Source organism: Zootoca vivipara, chromosome 3 (assembly GCF_965207765.1).
Source record: "Zootoca vivipara chromosome 3, rZooViv2.hap1.1, whole genome shotgun sequence".
In the NCBI taxonomy this organism is placed as follows: Eukaryota; Metazoa; Chordata; class Lepidosauria; order Squamata; family Lacertidae; genus Zootoca; species Zootoca vivipara.
The window spans coordinates 32,484,498-32,508,624 of record NC_142586.1 but is presented as its reverse complement, the minus strand read 5'-3'; the positions used below and the strand labels follow the sequence as shown (position 1 = coordinate 32,508,624).

Genomic DNA, 24,127 nt, shown 5'->3' with positions numbered 1-24,127 from the left:
CACTTTGTACAAGATGACATTTCATACAGAGGAGTAATTTCTTTGTTGGTGTTTGCATAAATCTGGCATGTAAAATCTTGTGTAACAAATGCACAAAAGTCTATTCTGAAATTTGTGGGATAACCTCACTCTCCTGGTATTTTAAGCACAGGTGCAAATATAATCCAACCATAATTCAGTACCTTCTTATTTTGTAAGTCCTGGTGAATTTCAGTGGAATATTTTCCCAGTGGAAGAGTTTTGAGCACATCTATGGGAGTTAACTCTGCTAATCTTTGTCTGGGTTGTGCCTTTTCGTAGCTTCCACTCAGCCTTGTGTAAAAAGAGGTGAGGGACAACCAAAGAACTTGACTAATAGTTCTTACCCACCAAATACAAATATCTATATAATCTTGACATATTAGAGATATCCTCTTTTATTTTAATGCCACACACCATGGGTGCTGGAAATAAAAGTTTGCAAGAGAATACATCAAAAAGTTTCTTGAAGTGATAAGGATCACATTGTTCCTACCACCACTTTTCAGATTAAAGGACAAATCTAGCCCTGAGATGCTCCATAGGCAGTATTTGACATTTAACTTAAATCAATGTTTAAAAAATTATCACCCTACGTGAACCGAACTCTGTTGAATGCAAATATTTCTAGACTTTTAGTCCCCATTTCTGGCAAAGTTAGTCACTTTTTCTTCTTGTTGCTGCAAGGCAAAGTTGTGACCTGTGAAGTATTATGCTGTGTAAAAACAGGGCAAATATATTTACCTCCAAGCTGACCCCACACTTCAAATTTCACCCCTTCATACAGCGACCATTTAATTTGATTTAATATCACTAAGCTAAAATAATTCCTTGCAATAAATTTGTAAATGACCTCAAAATACAAATTCTAAGCCTTTAGAGTTGGCCATTAACCTGCAATAAATCTTTCAAAGATGAAATCAATAGCATATTAGGTTCAACAACCTTATCAGCCGGGTTTTATTCAACACGTATATGAGAAAGGAAGTAAAATCTTGCTGCCGCTAATATAGTGAGGCACATGGCAATGGAGTGCTGGAACTGGAATAAAAGGTACACTGGTTTTAAAGGGAAATCTACCCTCCCCGTTAAGAGGGAGGGAACAGACACCTAGGGTGGGGAGAAGAAGCTGTGCAAGGAGCTGGTCCCAACCCTTTTGGGTGTCCTGGAGTCCTTGTGCCTGTAAATATGACCACTTTTAAGCTTTGGATTGGTTGGTGTGAATGAATTTAAATTAGGACAATCCGGCACATATTCCGACTCATGAAACTTACAAGGATCTGAATGGTCTGGCACCTACTGAGGGTCCAGGAAGGGAGGAAACGTACACAAGTTCCCTGGACCCCTTTCTTCTCTTCTTGGTTGAAACCATCTTATTCACCCTCTCACTTTCTCCCAGAAAACGGTGGTGGTGATAAGGAGAAGTGCTAGATGCAGCTGCCCAATTGCTTATCAGCTCTGTGCATCACAAACAATCAGGCTGTTGCATTGAAGAAGGAGCAGCTGGTGATAATGGGAGTGAGAACAGGTCACAGAATCGCTGAAGGAAAGAGAGAGTGTTGTCCAAGGGCCTTCCACACCTGCAGCTGGTATTGAACCCAGTGCTCCCCTTTAGTCAGGAAGTGGGGATTGACCACCCCATCATTTTTCACAGAGAGCAAAAACTATGAATTTTATCATGTTTGGCTTGGTGGATCACAACTTGTGTGCGCCTAAACCAGATCAACATTCTGGTTGCTGATGAAGGCTAAGTGCATGATGCAATGAATTAACTGATTACGACCCAGCTATTGACAATCCCCTTTTGCCAGCCCTTCAGAGGACGGAGCTTTCCTCTCTCTGATGATGCCCGCTTCCCATCAGAATTCTCTATGGATCTCATGAAGTGCCAGGGAGAAAGAGGCACCTGTCTGACCATACAGTATGCCAGTTCATAAGCACCCTCGCTGTATTTTATAGGCAAATACACATGGCTAGCAAGGTCCAAGCACGCAACAAGCTCATTTGTATGGTAATTGTCTTGTCTTGAGGACATTTTTGAGACTTGGCTGATAAAATGAACACAGCAAGATGGCTCCCTTCAGGCACGACTTCTATTAACTATTGTTTAACTGTTTCCTGGGGGATTAGTCTGTTGCAGCAAAAAAGAACAAAGAGCCTCATGGCACCTTGAAAGACTCAAGACCTCATCCCCATAATGCATTTAAAGCACTATTATACCACTATAATAGGCATGGTTTTCCCCAAAGAATCCTGTGAACTGTGGTTTGTTAAGGGTGCTGAGAGTTGTTAGAAGACACCCCTATTCCCCTCACTAACCTACAATCCCCAGAGTTCCCCAAGAAGAGGGATTGTTAAACCACACTGCTTTCATTTGGGCACCAGGTTCAAACCTGGTTATTAGTATTTAATGATAGCCTCACTTTGCAATGACTCCAGCTTGTGCTTTAAAAATATTTATTGCCCACCCCCACTCTCCACTACTGAACTGTAGTTGCATTTGTACCCAGCCCTGAAAACTTTTGGCTAGGTGGTGGGATATATAGTATAAACAAATACATATACATGCTTCCCAGTAATACTGCATTATTTCTTATTATTGATTTAAAGGGCTCTCTTTCATTCATTTTCTATCTTTTCTTTGTTGTCCTTGCTGCACTGAGGTGATTTTCTGTCCTCTCTCATTTGCCGGCTCGCTTTGATGCTAAATGTTTGCTGTTTCTTGCAGAAGTTTCTATGGAATGAAAGAATTCCAATTAAATGTCTCTTGGAGCATTTTTCTCTCCATCCCAATCACCCACCCTGATGCTTGTGCTATTTCTTCCAGCTCTAACTTTAATGAACATAGTGGACCTAATGGCGTTGTAATCAGTTGATGCTACTACTTAACTCAGTCTGAAGCCCTGAAACGGTAAAGGGGGGGCATGTTTGTTTTCTTTGAAGGGTTTGCAATAAGGTGGTTGTCTGCTCGGAGACTTGCAGGAGGCATGGTTGTAGCATAATGCAATAAAATAAAGCCAACTTTGTTCTTTTAAGACCCATCTATAAATTTTAAGTAACTGCACAATTAATATAGTAACGTTCCCCCCTTAAATTCCGTATACCCACGAAGAGCAGAAAGTATACTATGATTATTGGTGATTTGTAGGAATTAAGATGGTTCATTAGGATGTTTTCGTAATTTGTAAGTGTACATTACTATGTTACCTACAAGTCTATTGCAAATTTATTTGCAACAATATTCTGCCATTTTTTGGGGGGAAATGTACAAAGGGAACAGATGACATAAGAGGGAGAGCTTGGCGCATGGTGGCAGAGCTGATTTGATGCTCCTGCCACTATGCACCACACCGAGCTCCCTACACTTCCCCCTCTCCTTCTCAGTTGCTGTGTTAGGAAGCCAGAAGAGCAATGGAGCCCATCTACATTACCTCATCAGCTCCTACTGGTGGCACTTCTGCTGATAAGGTCCTGCTGCGCCTGATTTACGGTAACTACAGGCTCTTTCACACATTACATGGAACACAGGCACAATCTGCTTTTACACATGTACAAGTGTTTATGCAAAAGACTGCACACTTTTTGATTTGTACGGATCACCTATTGTGTACAAAGGTAACAGACTATACACTTAATGAGCATTGCATGTGTATAACTGTATGAGGGCATATCTCTACTTTCGGTGTACATAGGTTTACAGACTGCACACCTGTTGAATGTAACATGTGAACTATATGTAGGCTTGTTCACATTTTGAACACAGGTGCAAGCTCCCTCGACACATGTACAAGTGTTTCTGTGAAAGAGTGTATACTTGTTCATTTGTACAGCTCGGTTATTTGATACGTAGGTACACAGACTGCACTTATTTACCATTATATGTGAATTACTGTACATGTGTACAGCTCAACTATTTGTGTAAACAGGTGCATAGATTATACACTTGTTGAATGTAACATGCAGACATTTCTTAATACCACAGAGTGATTTAGTCATAAAAATAATGTATGGGCAGGTCCTGCTATCAAAAAATTTCCTTATCTAAAAATAAGGAATTATACCGAAACCACCCTACAAACATGGCTGATTCCGATATCTGAACAGCTGGAGTTTCCTCACTTTTGTACTTGTTCGTGCTGTTCTGGTCAGTGGCCACCATTTTAGGCAGAAACCATGGAGAGAGGGAGGTGTGTGAAAGACTGGACAAACCAGAGAGCAGGAGAGATCAGACAAATGAGTTTCCCCCCTTTGTCTCTGTTTTGCTGGTTTACTGCAGCCATTTTAGGACGAAATTAGGGGGTGGGATCGTGGATTGGAAATGTTCCTATAGGAGGTAATGCAAATTGTCAGCTCATTATGCTCATAATGAACAATTTCCTTGGAACACACTGTGTTTGGTAAGCGGGATCTGCGTGTATAGTGAATATCCTTTTGGGATATCCTTTTGTTCATGGGAAGGCAGGCTGCTCCATTCTGCAGTGCTTAAAGTCCCTATATTTTTCTTTCATTTACTCTCACAACACCATCAGTGAGAGCCTAGCTGCTATCGATGCACATTTCACAAAGCCTGGAATGTTACCCCACAGAAGTGATTTTAGTTTTCTGATGTGCTAGATTGAATAGAAGGCAATTCTTGTTAGTCTAGGTACTTCAGAGTTCAGGATTAATAGCAACTCTGTAAATTCAGAGTTTCTCAAATGACCAGAGGCCAAATGTGTTAGATCAGTATCTTTAACTATATTGTCAGAGTGTTTTTCCCTTCCCATCAACACCACTTCAGGTTCCCCCTGCTTTTCTTAAAGCTGGCCGCTCTCCCTCAAATACAAATTTACTTCAGGCATTGTGACAACTTAGTGACAGTATTGATTGTGGCTTCCAAAACTCCCCTAGGAGGTTTCTTCCAGACATTGAAGAATAAGGACCTTACAAGAGAGGGAATTGAAAGACCAAAGGCAGCTCTGAACCAAAATAGTCGCAGCGCTGCTGCCGTGTCTTAGTTTGTCTGTGCTTTGAAAGTATGTAAGCTTTCATCAAATGTGGCGTGATTTATACCAGGATGGGGAGCTTAATCCTGACATCCCAGTCATATTCTCAGCTCTTGCTATCAGCCAACCAGCCAAGGGTGCTGGAACTGAGGCTCTGGCACCTTAAATGGCCAAAGAGTGTGGCCTCTTTGCATGCATGGTTATGGGTAGTGATCATAGAGCATCTGCCAGGTTCAATCACTGGCATATTCAGGTAGGTCTGCAGTGATCCCACCTCCCATTTCTGAAACCTGGAGAACCTCAACCAACCAGTGTTGACAATACTGAGCTAGATGGAGCAATGGTATGACTCAGTATAAGGCAGCTTCCTATGTTCATATGTACTAGTGTCATTGGAAGTACAAAGGAGGGCAAGGTGTGCTGCCGAACTGGATAGATTTACCAATCTACCTACCATAGACAGCAGATTGAGACAATTTAAAGTCCAAAGCGTTAGGAGCAGTGCTTTTGTTCTGGGGGTACCCAGAGGTACTGGTACCTCTTTTTTTGTTGTTAAAAAGTGTGGCACTTACTGTAACAACTTCATAGTGAGATTACAGCCCATGCCATCACAGGTGGTCAAAGCATTTATTTATTTATTTGAACAGTATGGCTTTCCTGTTGCACCTTACAAGTGACTAGGGCTATGCCAGCGAATTCCTCCCAACGAAGCTTGTAAAAGTGGTAGGAAAAAAAATGTTTTCCTGATTATGTTTGTTTGTTTTGTGCTAGGGCTGACTTTCAGCTCCCATTCCCAATGTGTAAACATCTTGTACCTGGCCGACTATTCCATTGCCAACCTGTTTAGGTGGAATGTTGCCTGCTCACAAGCAAGCTGGATGTATGGCCTGGAGCTCAACTGCCAGAGAAGAATGAAGCAAAAAGGCAGCTGAGCTATGAAAGTATAACAACAGTTTGTGTCAAATTTGTGACTGCTGCCCCACCCCAACAGAGACAGTTTTATTTCTTAAGTAAGGCATGACCAGTGTTCTTTTCTAGACCAAAAGGTGCTGGAACGCTCCTCCCTCAGAAGGACCACCCCAGAGCCCAAAGGACATATTGCGGGTTCTCCATTATAGAGAGCACGATTTGCGGTGGGGGCTAGCAAACCACGCTTGTGACAAAGGTGGGGGCATGAGTGGCCACCGTTTGATTGGATATGGGCTGTTGTCGGGCATAATTGTATGTATCAATTTAGTAAGTCAAACCCCTAGGGTATATAAACTGAAATGTTTTTTTTTCCTTCTCTTTGGCTGCGTTTCTGATCCCCACCCTCCCTCCGCTGTTTTTAGGCCTCTGTGTTGACATTGCTATGACTTTTCTTGGTCGCCTGTATTCAGGGGCCGGTAGGAATTTTTCCCATCTGGCTGATTGGCTGGTGCCATTTGGGTTTTCGCCTACTGCATAGCAAATAGTCACAACTTGTAAGGTTGGCGGTTAGGCATTGGTTATTTTGGTTGTATTAAGGGTCTTATTGATTAGTTGGCCCCAAGTTTATGCCTGAGTGGTTGGGGAAATCCTGGTCAGGAATACAGGGGCTCTATGCTGTGTCCGTAACCCCTAGGTAGGGGCCAGGACGCCATATTGATGCCTCTGGGAACCTGAAGGAGAGTTCTGTACCCCCGGTCCCCGTCTCTCCCTGTTGGATGTCCCCGTGTTGACAAGGCAAGTTATTATCATTTCTGTCCTTAGGTGACAGTTGAGAACCAATGCCTACGCAACCACTCACATTGTTTTGGATTTAATAAAGTTGTGGCCAAATTCATGCCAAAAACCATTAAACTTAATCCTGTCTACGTTGTGATTTATTTAGGGGTGGTTTGGGGGACCTCCACACGCAAATTTGTCCTCCTCACGAGCCAGAGGCAGCCTGTGTCAGGCTCTGTTTGCACTGCTGCCACTTGGGCAGGCAGGAAGTAGGCAGGCTACTCCTTTCTCCCAGGAGGAAGAGGCAGTCTGCATGTGCCCCCTGCCTGTGAGGAGGCAGCTGAGGCATGGGTGGGTGGCTTCTTTATACTGCTCTACTGAGGGGCATAGGGTTTTCTGCTGGTGGCAGGGGGAGTAAGGAACAACAGCAGTTTCACTTGCAGTATACCAACAGGTGCTGCCGCCATTGTGCTGTGGACCTCATGCTGGTGATGTATCGCCCAGGCCAATTGCTGAGAGTGCTCAGCTCAGGCTAAGAGAGGCTTCCGCACCTCAGCAGAGCAGAGCAGAGCAGAGCAGCTTAACGAGCTCCCACCCACCTACCCATCTCTCCTGCTCACGAGAACAGGAGCAGCTGGGAGCTTGCTCAGCTGAGGCGCAGCTTTCCCACACATCAGCTGTTAGCTGGGAGGTTGAAGAGCTGCTTGCCTGCGCCTCTCCGGAGCCCGTATAGGATGTCCCCTATAGCGAGGGTCTCTTTGCGATCCAGAGGTGCAGTGGGTCTTCCCCCCCCCCCCACTGGCGAGGCCCAGCTGAAATGTGGCAGAATGCTGTTCTGGTGAGTTCCGGCTTAAAAAAAATGCCCTGGGTATGATTCTCTTTTCCCCCTACCAGTCAGATAAAATGAAGAGAATTTGTCTGTCTGTCTGTCTGTCTGTCTGTCTGTCTGTCTGTCTGTCTGTCTCTGTATCTTTCTCTTTCTCTCTCTTTGCGTGTTCAGACCCAGAAACCTCCCCCCTAAATAAATTTTGGTTTTGGTTTTTGGCAGAATTTAGGCCACAACTTTATTGATTACAGAAAGTGAGTGGTTGCATAGGCTCTGGTTCGACTAGCTCCCTGCTCTGCAGGTAGGGCTGACCCAGGGCTCCACCATAGGTCAGCCAAGGGTGAACACCTGGATAAGCGGAAAGTCGGGGATGGACTATGTCCGCCACCCAAATGTCCCCCTGGACTCAGGCATGGGCACAACCCCTTCTCAGGGATTGACCAAACCATTTGAGTCCCTGGATTCCTTTAACGGAATACCCTTCACATAGGGATGGCGAGAGCGTTCCCCCATCCCTATAATCTGAACCAGAGCCTCTCCGCAACCTTGCAAGTTGTGACAATTTGCTAAGCAGTAGGCAAAACCCAAATGGCAACAGCCAATCAGCCAAGTGGGGAAAATTCCTGTCATGCCCCTGTCCCAATGACAGATGACACACGACAGCATAGCAAGGTCAAGCACAACAGCCCTAAAAATAGGGAAAGGTGGGCGGGTGTTCCGAATGCACGTGCCGAAAGAGGAAACTCTGAGTCACGCGCATGGGCATATATAGGTCCCTTGATCCATTTGGACTGCATCCCATTGGCCAGATTGAACCCAGCAATGAGGGACCTACCAATCGAGTGTTGTGGCTGACCAATCGAACCCACCCACAACTCTCTCTCTCTTACACACACACACCAGCCAACCATAGTATCTATACCTTCTCTATTCCTCCTCCCGTGGCAAGCTCTCTGGAAACAGCAGCAGAATCCATTCGCTGAACTGTAACTACTTTGGGAAGCCAGAAACCTACCTGAATAACCTTCCTCCCTCCAATTTCAATGAATTGTTGTGTTTCAAGATTATAATTGTTATGGGCAACAATTCACTTACCTCCCTGTTAAATGCAAATCCCATTGGGGTTGATAAGAATTTAGCAGCCTAACTCTGCATATTTTCTGTTTTGGTCTTTTCTTCATTTGCAAATTATTTGTCAGTTCCAAATCGTCATGTTAATATATGATATCTTGGCTGTATCTTGATATATGTATAAATGTGTGTGTACACACAAACACACACACACACACACCACAATTATCGGTAGGAACATAAAGTTTAGAAGTGACCCCCACCCAGGATGACAAAAACTTGTATTAAGGTGAGATGTTTCAGAGGCCAGTTATTCCATGTAAAAATTAAGCTGTGAATGCTACCCAAGTTTTGGGGGAAGTAATTTTCAACATTTCCCCCCCCCCAACAATTTCCAACAATTTTTCCATTTCATTATAAATCATTTCCCAATATTCTTTTACCTTTTTACATGTTCACCACATATTTAAAAAAAAGTTCCCTTTGTTTCTTTACATTTCCAACACAAGTCTGATTCTACTTTATAAATCTTTGCCAACCTACTTAGAGTTAAATACCATCTATGTATCATTTTCAAATAGCTCTCTTTCAGTGAATAACACACAGTAAATTTTAGGTCATTTTTCCAGAGTTTCTCCCAGAGGTTTAGATCTTTAACTAGCTCATCTTTTGTTCCCTATTCTAATAAAAAGTTATACATTTTAGACAAAAGTTTACCCTTATTCTGTAATCATTCTTTTTCCAATTGTGAGCTTTGGTCCAAGAACCATTTTTTAAAAATCTAACTTAAACCTGCCATATAAGTGGTGGTAATGTAACTAATCTGTGACTTGGCTCCTTAAGTCTTCCAATCAAGTGCAATTTGTATTGTGCAGTGGCATCTAAAAGATCAGTTGTGAGCTCACAATTTTTTTGGTAAAACATGTGCAGGATTAATTTAAAGTAGCAGGATATTGCAAGCCCACTACTGAGCATGATAATGATTAATGATACTGCAAATATTATCCTTAACAAGAGTAAATTAGTAGATTTGAACTCGCCATCCCCAATTCTCAATACACAGACCTCCACCCTGTACACGAGATGCTCCATTAACTGGGCTAATGTGAAAGGAAGAAATAGTGTCTCTGCAAGGTTATAGTAAGGGAACTTGATTTTTTTCATGATAGATCTAATCAGATATATTCATGATTTCCTTAATTGTGACAGTTTCATTTAGTGTTTCCGATTGATTTAGTGTTTTTTGTAAGGGCTGCACTTGTTGAATTGTAGAGGGAGAAAGTTGTAGCATGTGAGAGATCATGTACACAATTCCTAAAACAATTCCTAATTAATATTAGCACTGCAACTAATTATAAACTATGAGATGTATATGCAAGTGTGACAAACTGAAAGTCCAAAATAGTTAAAAATAGTATGTATGGGAAGTGAGTGCCGTTATGACCTCATCAAAACATGAGAAGTAGGATGAAAATTGTTTGCCTTAGTTTTGGAGTGTATATGCAGTGGGATAGCCAAAGACCAGAGAGATAGAGTGACTGTTCTTTTGAAGTCCCATCCCCTGCAAGCTTGACACTATAGAAGGATTTTCAACCCTCTGATGTACAGAAGTGAATGACTTCAAAAGAAAGTATTTGGAGTTTATGCAGGTGAAGCAGATGCTCAAAAGGAGAGTATTGTGGAGCTCTACTTCTTTGTCTGTATACTAACAGCATTTTATCACATCATCTTTACAACAACAGATCAAGAAAGCCTCCTACTGGAATTTGATTAATATATGTATAGTATCTTCCTATTGCTGGCCTGTGGGGGAGAAAGTAGCTTGTTTGGCACACAGGAGAGCATACAGATGTGTTTTCTGTACAGTAAGCCCACAATTTATGCCCGGTTAACTTGTGCGCATTCAGCTTTACATGTGTGGCAAATCAATCAATAAATAAATATAAAGGGGTGGAAAGCGGGCAGGGTTCCAGGAAAAATGATTTGGCAATCCCACCCACCATTGAACCCAATGGGTTTTGACTATACACAATTTTTGCTTTAGGTGCAATCCCTGGCACGTAACCCCCACCTAAGTTACGGGTTTACTGTACATCATACATAAGGTGTTTTTTTCCTCTGTTGTGCGGGATGCTATATGAAGCACATTGTGTTCATACATACAGAAATATGTATAAAATCAACAACATTGGGTTTATTTACATGTTGTCTGATATGATTTAGCAATGTGTTAATGAGATAACTTGAAGAATTTCCCCAGTTAATAATACCAGGAAGGAAAAAAATCTGCTTACCTGCAACTCAGTAAAATACATGGAGATCTTTGGAATCATGCTGATTCTGTACATCTAGTTTGTGTGACGAGGCTTACCAGAAATCCCACCTTAATAATTCACAACAGACACAATATTTTAGGTTTGGTTTTTGGCATTAATTTTTTGGCCACAACTTTATTTAAATACAATTTAATTCGAGTGTTGGCTTAGGCTTTTGGTTAACCATTCGTCCTTCACTAAGAAGGACCATCTACATTTGTCCGTTTTGGACAGGACTCAATTCATCTGTCCACTTGGGACAGGACTCACAACTGTCCACTTAGGACAGTACCAGTTCCGACTTCCCCAAGGGTATAGGGAAGTCAAGTGAACACCCCTGGGAGAGGAGGTAGCTGTGGCCAGACATTCTCCCCTCTCTTCCAAGAATGTTCCCCAAGGCTCTAAATTCAGGGTGTGATTTTGGATGGCATGATTTAAGTTAGAGGATGAGAAAAGTATCTGTGTGTTTGAGGTTCTCCTGTCATTATGTAAAGTGAATGTGGCATGTGATAGCATGTGAGCAAAGAATACAGGTCATGCAAACTATAATTGTCTTTTTCTGTGTGCTTAAGTCATTGCTTAGCACACTGCCCAGGAAATAGGGGGGTTAATACTGGAGCTAAAGCACTTGCAGGGATGCTGAAAAGACCAGTGAGGCTGAACTCCATGGTGACAACAGGGCCCGATTCATATATTCCCAGATTAGTGTACCTATGTCTTCCCAGTGTCTAGATCCCACACTGCTCTGGAAATGATCTCTGAAGTTAGGTGTCTTAAATTGCCACAGGGGGGACATTAGAACAGGCATAGGCAAACTCGGCCCTCCAGGTGTTTTAGGACTACAACTCCCATCATCCCTAGCTAACAGGACCAGTGGTCAGGGATGATGGGAGTTGTAGTGCCCAAAACATCCGGAGGGCTGAGTTTGCCTATGCCTGCATTAGAACATGAGCAGTCTGCATCATTGCAGCCTTCACGTTGTCTAATGTTGCTTCCATGGTATTTTTTTGCACTTAAGAAACTCTGCTGTGCTGCTGTAGCTTAATTATATACCAGTACATCTACGCTAGAGCAGCAGGCTTAAATGCATACAATGTCTGCGCCCACCATATATAAATAAATGTTGCTTTTTTTAAAGTACATAGTGTTTTGATTGTATTGTTGTCTTTATGTGTCCCCCCACCCCACCCCAGGCAACCAGTGTGAAGTGGATATAGATGAATGTGTTTCAGCACCTTGTCTCAACAATGGAAGCTGTGTCGATGGCATCAGCTACTATAAGTGCTACTGCCGAAGTGGTTTTATTGGAATAAACTGCGAAACAAATGCTGATGAATGTTTGTCAGCGCCTTGTCTTCATGGAAGGTGGCTATTTTCATCTTTTACTATTATTACCCATAAGAAAAGAAGGGGAAGGGGAAGAAGAACTAGCAACATTTAAGATTTAATGTCAGGGAAGGTTGCTGAAGATACTTCTAATTATGCTGTTCCATAAAGTAAAAGTACAGCCACAGTTAAAGGATGACAGATGTTGCCAGTTTAAGCTAATGCAATATAGTGGGTACATTATCTCATTTCTTCTTTCATTCGAGTGCAATAACATAAAGTAATTTTCAATAACTGTGCATTAATTAGACTTTAATATACTTGCAAGGAGTTCTTCAGCCTTTGCATGCGAACAGGTTGAAAGAGGATTCTTCTTTGGAGCTCAAGCATATGTGTGGAGGTTTAAAATACTTAGGAACAAAGAACATAAGAAGCTTCCTTTTTCCAAGCTGGACTATTTGTCTAGCCAACTCAGTATTTTCTGCAAGGACTGGCTGTGACACTCCAGGGTTTCAGCCCTACCTGCAGATACCAGGGACTGAACATGGGATCTTCTGCATGCAAAGCAGATGCTGTGCCAAAGTGTGTTTGGTCATGACACAATACAGTTATAGGGACAGTTTCCATTACGTCGAGTGGAGTACGTACAGGATTAGCCTGAGATTCGTGTATGAATACAACAGATTAATGTGAATGATGCCCTATTGTGTAAGTGTGGCAAATGACCTGGATGTTCTTTTTCAGATGCATTGACCTCATTGATGGGTATCGATGCAACTGCGAAGCGGGGTGGACCAGTTCAAGATGTGAAAATGACGTTAATGTAAGTCTTCTCATTAAAGCAGAGGCCATTTGCATACACCAACCCATAAGCTACCAAAGCTTTTTACAAAAGAAGTACTCCCTGGGTTCTCAACACCGAGGAGGTGGCAAGGCTACAAAAGTTTCAGTGGTCTGGTCACCAGGGGCAGCCCTATAATTAGGTCCAGTGCCTCAAGGGGGAGGAAAGATTGCAGCGTTTCCCCTCCATTCACTAAAAGTGCAGGAAAAGCATTAAAACTCAAAGGACTGATCTGCAGAGATGTTGCCTAAAGGGAGCAAAATACACGTTCCAGTCACAGTAGGGTCACATCCACACAATGAATTTAAAGTTCACGGCCAAAGAATCCTAGGCATTACAGTTCACCCCTCAATGAGCACCCTTAAGCCTGAGCTCCCATGATTCTTTGGGGTGGGGGGTGGGGGAAGCCATGTGCTTTCAATGTAAGGTGTGGTTGTGACCAGAATGTGTCACTGAATACCAGTTGCTGTTATCTAGCAGCAGATGATGACTGCTGATTTCAGGTCCTTCTTTTGAGCTTCTTTGAGCCGCATAGTTAGCCACAATAGGAAACAGGATCCTGGCTTAATGGATTGTTTCAGCTTCCTGTTTAAAGCATTAATTGACTCAATATGTAGCACATTTGTGCTAGAAAGTGTTTTGTTATAATTGTTCGTAGGTATACCATAGTGCTTGCTATATTAAACCATTCAGTAATTTGATAGGTCACTGGGGATTTACATTCATATTCTATTTACTACCTGCAGTCAGTGCTCTGTATCCTTTTGAACTTCTCCTATTGTTTTGGATGTTCAGTAAGCATGTCAGTGAATCGACCATGTCATCAGAGCATAATATCAACTAATTAGCAGTTATAATTCATCATATTCCTGATGCCATGCTGGTTGTAGTATACCAAAAGTTCAACACTTAGGTCTTGAAAACAGTTGTTCCTGGACTCTTTTTGAGATTCCATTAGCAACATGAAAGTGGCTGGTTGTCACTGGGGCTGGTGGGACGTAGGACAAGGCAGCTTACTAGTAAACAGAACCAGGACAATCCATAGGCAATAATGAACACTGCATTGCTGCTATCCTACTGTGTGTCTTCCTGCACTTGTGGCCTGAACACAGTAGCTTGACCAGGTTGTAGGTTTGACCGGATGCAAACAACGCAACCAGGTAAAATCAAGTTTCTTTTCTCTGTGACGGCTTCTAATAATTAATTTAAGAAGTGCTCCCTTTTCTTTGCTATTTTGTTAGTGCTGTGGCTTTTAGTTTACTGTGCCCACCCCCCGTATTTACCTTTTAAATGTTTATATTCTTTCTTTCTTTTTTGCAAACTTCCCTGGGAATATCACTGAAGAGTGGTATAAAAATGCATGATAAATATTCATACTGGCCCAAGTGGTCTCACCGCATTCGGTCTCAGAAAGTAGCTAGTTATATGAGGGAGGATGGTAAGAATCAGGAATCCTGAAGCAGTGTGACACATCCTGGAAACGACAGTCATCTGCACAAGTTCTTCCACCTTGGCTTTTCTGTTACTCTTCAGAAATGTGTCCCTGTGTAATTATCTCTGGTTAATGTTTGTGACTTTTCTTCAGGGAGCCTGACTTATTTGATTTTCCATTCTCATTTGTTCCGAAAGAGGCATTAAATTTTCTGCAGACCTTGTAACTTAATTCATTAAGGAACAGATGCTGATTCCTTCTGCAGTACTAGCAGAACCGCTTTATGTTAGTGTTGTTTCCCAGATTGATGGTGCTACATTTGGGGAGCAGGGAGGAGAGATTTAGATTTTCAAAAGAAAAGAAGGAGGAGGAATTTTCAAATGTAGTCTATGTTGCCTTTGAGCACAAGTTTTTTTTCTAAAATCGCCAGTGCAGGAAACCTGATCTGGATCGCAATCCAGACTTGGTGGAATACAAGGGCTTCCAGCCATATGCTCCAGCTGTAGTAGTCTAGAATGGGCTAGAATGAATCGGGAGTAGCTGAACTGGGAGAACCTAGGCTGGAGGAGGATTTCCCCTTTCCACCCCAACTTCAGTCACTTTGGAAAGGGCAGCAGGGATAGTGGATCTCTCCTTTAATATTCCTGCAGACATGGAAGCCTCAGCAGATGCTGTGGAGGGCTTTGATCAGTCCTGGGAGGAAGCTAGGTGGCAGTTACTGAACAGGAGTCTAAGAGGAGAGTGCAGTCTTGTTGCTTATAACTTGCCGCAACCTTCACAGATGGAAGGAGACCCACCCACCCAACAGGAGTATATGCTTCCAAATATGATATACCAACAAGGCAAAAGCTTGGCAGGATGGGTGGAGAATTTGTTGGGACACCTTCATTGCTTCTGTCAAGTTCTGAACTTCTTGTCATGCTCCTGAACTCCAGGATTAGGACTCCTGAGCACTACATCCACTGCTGAGCCTTACTTGACCAAGTAAAGATCTCTCTCTTACTTCCAAGTAAGGGCCTTTGTCTGCGAGTGTTGGGTGTAAGCAGCTGCCCACATTTCCTGATTTGAAAAAGCCCCATGGGAGGAGTTACCTCATGATATCTTTCCACAGGGCTTTAATCAAAGTGCATGAAGTCTAGCTACCAAGTGCCTGAAATTGGTGTGCTTGCAGGTTTTGTTCTTAAAGGGAGTTCTTCCTTTTAACTCCTGTTCCCCTTTCCTCCCAAAAAATATTTCTGCGCTGGTTTCTTTAAAAGTAAAAATGGCTACACTTAAAACAACCACAATTAACAGCTGCTAGAAGCTTCTGTTGAAAGCCCAGCAAAGTGTGTCATAGGGTCTTCAGGAATTGCTGACATCTGAGAAGGCTCCAGGGTACAGACTAGTAGAAAGATTATCTGTAGAAGGAAGGAGAGGACACTCACAAACAACCCTTGTCCACCAAAAGCTCATCAAAAGCTCCACATCTCACATATGAGAATTTTGCTAGCATTTTGCTTGCATTTTGATAATTTTCAAATACATTTTCTCTTTTTGTGAATTAACAGGGAATAGGGTTTTTTCCCCTTAAGGCTATGGAAGAAATGTTGGGCACAACCCTAATAAAACTTTCAATAATTTGACATTTTATAAGAAAACAGCACCTTGTGCCTGGTTTTTATTCTCAGCTTCTTTTTCAAGTTTGATACTTCCTGTTGATTTTTATGCTTTCTCCTATGAACTATTATTTTAGTTTGATTTGTTCTCCATAAATTTTGTAAAGAGCATATAAGAGAACAAAGCTGCAGGAACAGTTTGAAATGCTTACAAGCTACGGGGAAATGCATGGAAAGAAATAAAAAGCAGTCCTCTATTTTTGGCTAGCAAGCACAGAACACCTCTTAATTTCAAACAGACTGCTCTTTTCTTTTTAATGACTTTGAGTTTCCCATTAAGTATTTTCATTAATTTAGTGAAAGACTAATGTTCAAGCTATAGGTTCAAATTCTTTGGCAGTATACAAAGTTTCCCATCCTTCCTATGGGATGTATAATTCAATTACTTTATGTAATGCTTTCTAATAAATCATCCTATACATCCCAGCCGGAGTGCTGATAGGAAAAGTATGTTGTTTTCACACCAGTCCCCTTGGGTTCAGGTGTTTGCATTTAAGTAAAAGTAATGAGTATATCGTAAAAGGAAATCTGCTTATCACTGCTCTTGGTAAGCTGAAAAGTGTTCACTAGTTTGGAGAAGTTAGCAATAACCCTCCACCCAACCCCTTCAAAACAAAGAACTGTACTTTCAGGTGACTGTGTTGATTATCTCAAAAGCCTGGATGACAGCAATTAACAAACCTTATTGAAGATGAATGCATTCATCAATTGGGGAGTGGAGGAATTCTGATTCGTTTTGGCAATTACCCTAATTGTGCTTTCTTGTCGTTTTGATGCAGTAAAAGTTAATTTGCCACAAGGTTATGCTATGTAAATGTGACAAGGTTTTCCATTGGATTAGGAGAAAGTATTTGTCACTATATTTGGTTATTATTTGAATAAGGATCAGTACATTTGCTCTCATACGTTTTTCCGAACTTTAACTTTTCAAAGCAATTTTAAAGAATTGCCCTCACCCAGTTTTCCATGTGAGGGAAGAGAAGGCAGCCAACTGCATGCTCACACAGCCCAGTCGCTTCTAGCATTATTCATTAAATGCATATCCTACCTTCTCTCACAGGAGCTGAAGGCAACATACAACATTCTTCTCCTTCCTCCATATGAGGTAGGTTAGAGAAGGGGGAGCTCAGTGTCACCCAGTGAGCTTCACAGCTGAGTGAGGATTTTAACTGGAATATTCACAGTCCTCATCTGGCACTCTAACCACTATGCAACACTGCCTTTCAGTGGGAGAGCACTTGAATCTTAGCCACGCTTGTGAAGTAGATGTTGCCTTGGTGCCCCCACCATGCATCACTGTTGCTTGGATCTTCTGAGTGAGACAGTAGGTGCTGGCTGCCGCCTTCTTCTTCCCAAGTGGCTATTAAGAGGACAGGAGGACAGGAGTCCTGCAGCAGACACAGACCCATTTATAGTTTCCTGGGCTCTGTTGCTACATACTTTATTGGATTAGGTCCAATGGGCTGGATTCAGCTAATGGATCCCGCTAAAGGAAGCTCCTGCAAGGACTTTTGCTACAACAATGGGGCTTCCCCACTTTTTCTTCACCCATACTCCCAAAATTGTTTGATGGAATGTTTGTTACGGCACAATGTTGAATTCTTCCCAACTTTTTATTTCTATACAGTCATACCTTGAAAGTCAAACAGAATCATAGCTGTCAAGTCTCCCATTTTTCGCGGGAAACCCCTGTATCTAAATCCGTTTCCTGCTGTTATTCCGAATGGCAAAATATCCCGTCATTCCCCCGGATTTATAAGGAAGCAGCTCCTGCTGGCCGAAAATCACCTCTGTGCATGCCGGGCTGCCCGTGTCCGCATGTCTGGGCACCAGAAATCGCTTCTGTGCATGCCCGGGCATGCGCAGAAGCGATTTCTGGTGCCCAGACATGCGGACACGGGCAGCCCGGCACCAGAAGTCGCTTCTGCGCATGTATGGACATGCGAAGAAATGACTTCCAGTGCCGCTCTGCCCATGTCTGGGCACTGGAAATTGGGCAGAGCCGGCACCGGAAGTCGCTTCTGCACATGTCTTAGGGAAATGCAACAAAAATTCTTTTCGTTCTTTTTTTTTCCTTCTTCTTTTTTGCCGTCATTGATCAGTGGGTATCGGCTACTCATGCAGAAACTATTTTTTTATTCGCCATTAAATATTCTAGTGTAATATATGAAATATTAAAATGTGTAGCATTTGTTACATAGTTGTTTTCAACTTCGTTAAAATTTCTCTCATCCAACCTTCATCATTATACCCCAGAGTATCCTCTGTACTATGTAACAATAACCCCGCCACAATCTGCAAAATAGTAGCATATAATTAACAGCATATAATTAACACTGCATTTATGAAGTGAGTAAGAGATCACATATAAAGACATAAATGATGCATGTGGGACTTTAGTCTCCCTATCCCCAAAAAACCTATTTGGAACAGACTGAAAGTCCCCACTGGGCATGCATAAGCCATTCTGCATGCCATACAGAGCTCTTTGGATTGTGTCTGCTGAATGAATAAATGAGTAAATATCAGCTCAAGGGAAGAAAAATCTATACAGCTCCTCGGATGGGACGTTAATTTTGAAATCTTACCATATCTAGATGATTAGAGTTGCTGATACCCTTTTAATCTCTGTCGTTTTGTTAACTCTTGCCCTGATTCAGCAAAGGAGATCTGTATGCGGTGTGGTTTCAGTCTTCCACAGCGAGATCTGCTGTCTAGATTGGAAAATGGCAAGCAGGGCCAGCCTGAGGCATTTTGCTTCCTAGGCAAAGGGCAGGATGGAATCTTACTTCAACCCTTGTAATAGACCACCATAATCCTTCTCTACGTCTGAGGGACGGAAGGAGAGGAAATGGAAAGTCCCATTGTACTACCGGTAACAGAACTAGATGCTTGGAGCATTACGATTAACTTCACCATATTACCATTGCTTTGAATAAGAACACTTACACTATGATTACTTATCACTTGGAATGGCATTGCCAATACAATACACAGTTTCTGTTACTTTAATAGTATAGTTATCTGGGTTTCAGCTCCTCTCCCTATTGAAGCCGAAAGCCAACTTTCCTGTAGCACGTCTATCCATTTAACACTCAGCTAGGCACTGAAGACTAGACTTGCAGTTTTCCTCCTCTCTCCAGATTCAGGCTTCACTCAGGACCTTGCAGCAGTCTTCCTTCTGGTCCAGCAACCACTGTTGCCTCAAGTTCTTGTCAATCCTGCTGATGCTCAGCTGAAGAACTTGGCTGGGAGCTGCTTCTGGAGTCACAACTCTTCCTTGCACCTTCTCAGCTCTAGCCAGTAATGCCAGTTCTCGGTCGCTCTCAGGCTTCCTGGGCCTCTCTGAGCCACTTATTAAGTCTGCTGTCTGATACCAATGTCCAGCTTTTCCTTCAGCATAACCAATAGCCTCTCTCCGTCATTCCCTCCCCTTGACCAGAGACTAAGCTCTTTCTTCTCTCTAGCTGGCCAGTCAGCCACCGCCAACTTCGCTGGCCAGTCATTTCAACTTGGGTAGAATTCTGCCCCCTCATTGGCATATAACTGGCCCATTTGGATGAGGTAAAATGTCCACCAACTGAACAATTGGATCTCACCAGTTTCTGATGCTGTATAAAAAGACAAAAGCCTTGCTCTCAAACATATTCCTAGATTTGACACATTGAAAACAATGGCTTTTTAATTGTCCTCCAGACCCCTGCTGATACACCTCGCAGCTAGGGTTACCATGTTTTGAAGAGCAAAAAAAAAAAAAAAAGAGGATACGTTTGGTGACTTCTGCTTTTAACTATGGATCACTATGATGACTTTTTTTTAAAAAAAGAGGATGTGTCCTGGAAAAAGAGGACATATGGCATAGTTCAGGCATCCCCAAACTTCGGCCCTCCAGATGTTTTGGACTACAATTCCCATCTTTCCCGACCACTGGTCCTGTTAGCTAGGGATCATGGGAGTTGTAGGCCAAACCATCTGGAGGGCCGCAGTTTGGGGATGCCTGGCATTGTTTAATCCTTTACATCCAACTATGTAGAAATATTTTATACCTTTTTTAAAGTTGCCTCTGAAACAAGATGGATTTTCACACTGCTACTCCTCACACCCTCCCCACATCTGTGGCTTGAGATGGCTGCCTCACTTTGCCTAATTGTAGGGTGCTGGCATGAGAATCCTTTGCCTAAATTTTTGTTCTCAGCAACTGGGGCTGCATTTAACACCCAGCACATGTGAAATTCGAATGCTCATATGACATTCACAAGGCATAATTCTCATCAGTATATCCGCGTTTTGTACAGATGGGTATCTGTGTTTTTGTGCGTAGCTTTCTGCTATATGGAGCCACTGCACAGATTTATCACGTGTGACTAGCTATATGTAGGGCTTTGTTGATGCATGTGAAGGTCACTAGATCTTTATTTAGAGTGGCTAGAAATCTTCCACACTTGCCAACACCTGTATAATCACAGGAATTTATAACTACTCATAAGCATATGCTTAACCTATGATCAGGGCATTACAGTTAACCACCAAGCAATTTACTGATGAAGACCAGAACCCGGAGTCCGTTGTTGTGCAGATACTGCTTTACAGGAAACAATCTTATGCTGCTAAGGCTCTGAAATCAATTTATTGTCATTTATCTCCTCAGGAATGTGAATCGGCTCCCTGTCTTAATGGAGGTTCTTGTCAAGATTTGGTCAATGCCTTTGAGTGCATTTGCTTGAGTGGATACACTGGTGAATTTTGTGAAGTGGATATTGATGTTTGCACTGAACCTCTTCTGAACTCATCCCTCTGTTTCAATGGAGGCAAATGTGTTGATGGCCCAGGAAGAACTTTTTATTGCAGGTCAGTAGTCTGCTTACCTATAACACGAGCGATCAATATACATCAAGTTGTTAAGAAAACAGGAGGGGGTTATGTTATAGGGTCTTTTCTAAACCAACATGAATGATGTGGTGTTTTTAAAAGGACTGTTGGAATCTGCAAAGGTTCAGCAATGTAAGAGTTAACCTTTGTGATCTATTTTGAGTTCTGCCTGATAGCAAAAAAAAAAAAAAGGCAGCCCTGTTTAGGGAAATTTTTAATATTTAATGCTGTATTGTTTTTAACACTGGATTGGGAGCCGCCCAGAGTGGCTGGGGAAACTCAGCCAGATGGGCGGGGTATAAATAATAAGTTGTTGTTGTTGTTGTTTTGTTTTAAGTAAACAACTAACTGAATATCTGAAATAGCTCTCCTTCCCTACTGGGGTGCTGAGATTGGCAGAGGTAGCCCTCTTGGTAGTTCCTCCACCTGCAGAGGTTTGAGGGGGGACAGCCAAGGAGAGGGCATTCTCTGTGGTGGCCCCTAAATTGTGGAACTCCCTCCACACAGAGGTGCATCTGGCACCCTCATTTCACAGCTTCTGGTGACTGCTGAAGACACACTTCTTTACTCCAGTTTTTGGTGCTTGAGGTGTATCTTTTCAGAACTCTCCTTATTTTTGTGTTTGTGTTAAACTGTTTTTAATATTGTGTTTTAATGTTGTAACCCACCCTGGGACCATAGGGTAAAGGGTGGGCTGTTGTTGTTGTTGTTGTTGTTGTTGTTGTTAACAAACAAAATCACTCGATCCAATTGGGCCCTTGGTGTCTTGATTCAGACACTTAGTCAGAGCCTACAGTGTCGCCAGCTAAGAATTGGACTTTTCCACCCTCTCATCCCCTTGTGCATTCCCTAAACCTGTTATTTGGGATTCCCCTACCCTCCAGAGCAGATTTAGGGAGTGCAGGGGACACAGGAAGGAAAGGAGGGAAAGTCCCATTCCACAGGCTGACCTTGTTCTGTGCATGCAGCAACTTGGTTGAATCCTGCCCAATTATTCTGTGGTCAGTGATGCATGATGTTGCAAAGAATATCTTGAGGGCAAAATATATGTAACACTTTCTGAAGTTACACTTTTTAATGTGCAAAAATAATATATAGTTATGAGATCTCACCCAAAATTACATGGTGCGTTTCAGTAGATGTCCAGACAATTACAATTTTCAAGGGGACAAGTTCACCCATCCCATTTGTTCAGAAAATAAAAATCAGACTGACATTTGTGATCTTGCCTTCTTCACTAACCATAGTCTAGCACAACCACAGCAGATCAAAATTAAGAACTATTTTTCAGTGCATTTGTAATATGGTGTGGTAGTCATACTGGGACTATACCAGCTCAGTTTCACCCAAGAAGCCATTTGCCTGAAATTATATTCACAGGAAAATTAGAGTACTTGCTATGACAGAGTACTTGTAAACTAGTCTTCTCTCTGGTTTGGTAAGTTTTATAGATTTGCTACTATTTTGCCCTATTCACACAAAAGGCTGATGAAAAGATGAGAAGAGGAAAAGGGCAGAAAAATCCAAATCTATGAATAATGTTATGTGAAAATGGATATATTCAAACATGTTAGACTTTTTAATAAGAAAGATAAAATGGGATCTGTGAAGGTGTATATATAGGTTGTAAAAACATGACTTTTTTCAACTGAAATGACAGCAAATATTATTTAAATGTATGATTTAGTTGAGACTCCTGCATTGCAGAGGGTTGGACTAGTTGAGCCTTGGGGCTCCTTCCAACTCTACAATCCCGTGAATCTATTATTCTATGATTCTATGCTGAAGAAGGCATTGAATAGTGACTAGAATTTGCAGAGAGATTCAGCATAATGTGAGTTCTGGTAATGATTTAATTAATTCTTTGCAGGAATAAAAACTTGGATATACACAAAGCTTTCAACATTCTCTAGGCTGTTTTAAGGTGCATTTATCAAATTCTCTTTGTATTAGAAATAATACTCAGAATTCCACTTTGACTTACTCATCTATTGAAAAGCTTGATAAAAAGGATTTCTAATCCTTTGTGACAATTTTCTGTGTGAAATACTAATATTGTCTCGAAAGCATACATTTCAAGATATCATTGTATGTTTTGTAGTTGGTGGTCTGAAGCAAAGCTGAAAGAAGTTTATTAAGCATAATTATTAGAATATAATGCCAACCGTATATTAGTGAATTCTAACTTTTAACTATGTGGGGTAAGTAACCTAATAGGTTTGCAGCACAATCCTATATTTCTGCTTAGAAGTAAATCCCTCTGAGGTTTATGAGGCTTACCCCCAAGTAAGTAGGTTAAGATTCCACCCTGAAAACATCAAATAATAATGAAATTAATAAATAGTTGTTTATGTGCCTCTCAAAAATGATGCAAAGTGGACATCTAAGGGAAACAAAATAAAAAATTCTTTCCAGTAGCACCTTAGAGGCCAACTAAGTTTGTCATTGGTATGAGCTTTCGTGCTCCTCCAGGGAGAGTCTGACCCCATCCAGAGCAGGTTATTTACTGGCTTCCCAGACTCAGAAACTGCTCACCTGCAAGAGCCTCTATCTTGCCAGGATTCAGACTTGGTATATTAGCTCTCATTTGGCCCACCACTACATCCTGACACTGCTTGCTCAACCATTCCTGAGTGGTTATTACAAAAATATGGATTTCGATGTCGTCAGTCCACTCCAAATCTCCTAATGATTTGGAGTGGACTGACAACATTGAACTCCATATTTTTGTAATAACACCCGGCATATTTATGTAGATGTTAAACAGCATTGGAGGCAATATTGCCCTGAGGCAACTCATAGCTCGTGAGCTAAGGGAACAAGGAGCACATCCCGTGTTATCTTCTGGAACCATTCCTGAAGGTAAGACCAGAACCGTTCCAGAACAGTGACCTCAATACCCAACTCCCCAAGATGGTACAGGAAGATACATTGGTTGATGGTATCAACAGCTGATGAAAGACCAAGCAAGAACAGCACATTTCATCTTAAAACAAAACATACAGCCCAAATCTGTAGATATGGTTGTATGAATATTGGGGGGAGGGAATCAATTATTATTTTATTTTTTTAAAAAATGCTGTCCAAGCCCATTCATATTGTT

At 42.0% G+C, this 24,127-nt stretch overlaps 1 protein-coding gene across 1 annotated transcript in view; it reads left to right on the top strand.

Annotated features, from left to right (window-relative positions):
* Positions 1 to 24,127, top strand: part of EYS (EGF-like photoreceptor maintenance factor) — a 396,345-nt gene that overhangs the window by 45,126 nt on the left and 327,092 nt on the right. Inside the window, exons 7-9 of the mRNA XM_088665821.1 lie at positions 12,095 to 12,266; positions 12,972 to 13,050; positions 20,804 to 21,003. Coding sequence (XP_088521947.1) covers positions 12,095 to 12,266; positions 12,972 to 13,050; positions 20,804 to 21,003 — 451 coding nt within the window. The remainder of the gene's footprint in view (positions 1 to 12,094; positions 12,267 to 12,971; positions 13,051 to 20,803; positions 21,004 to 24,127) is intronic.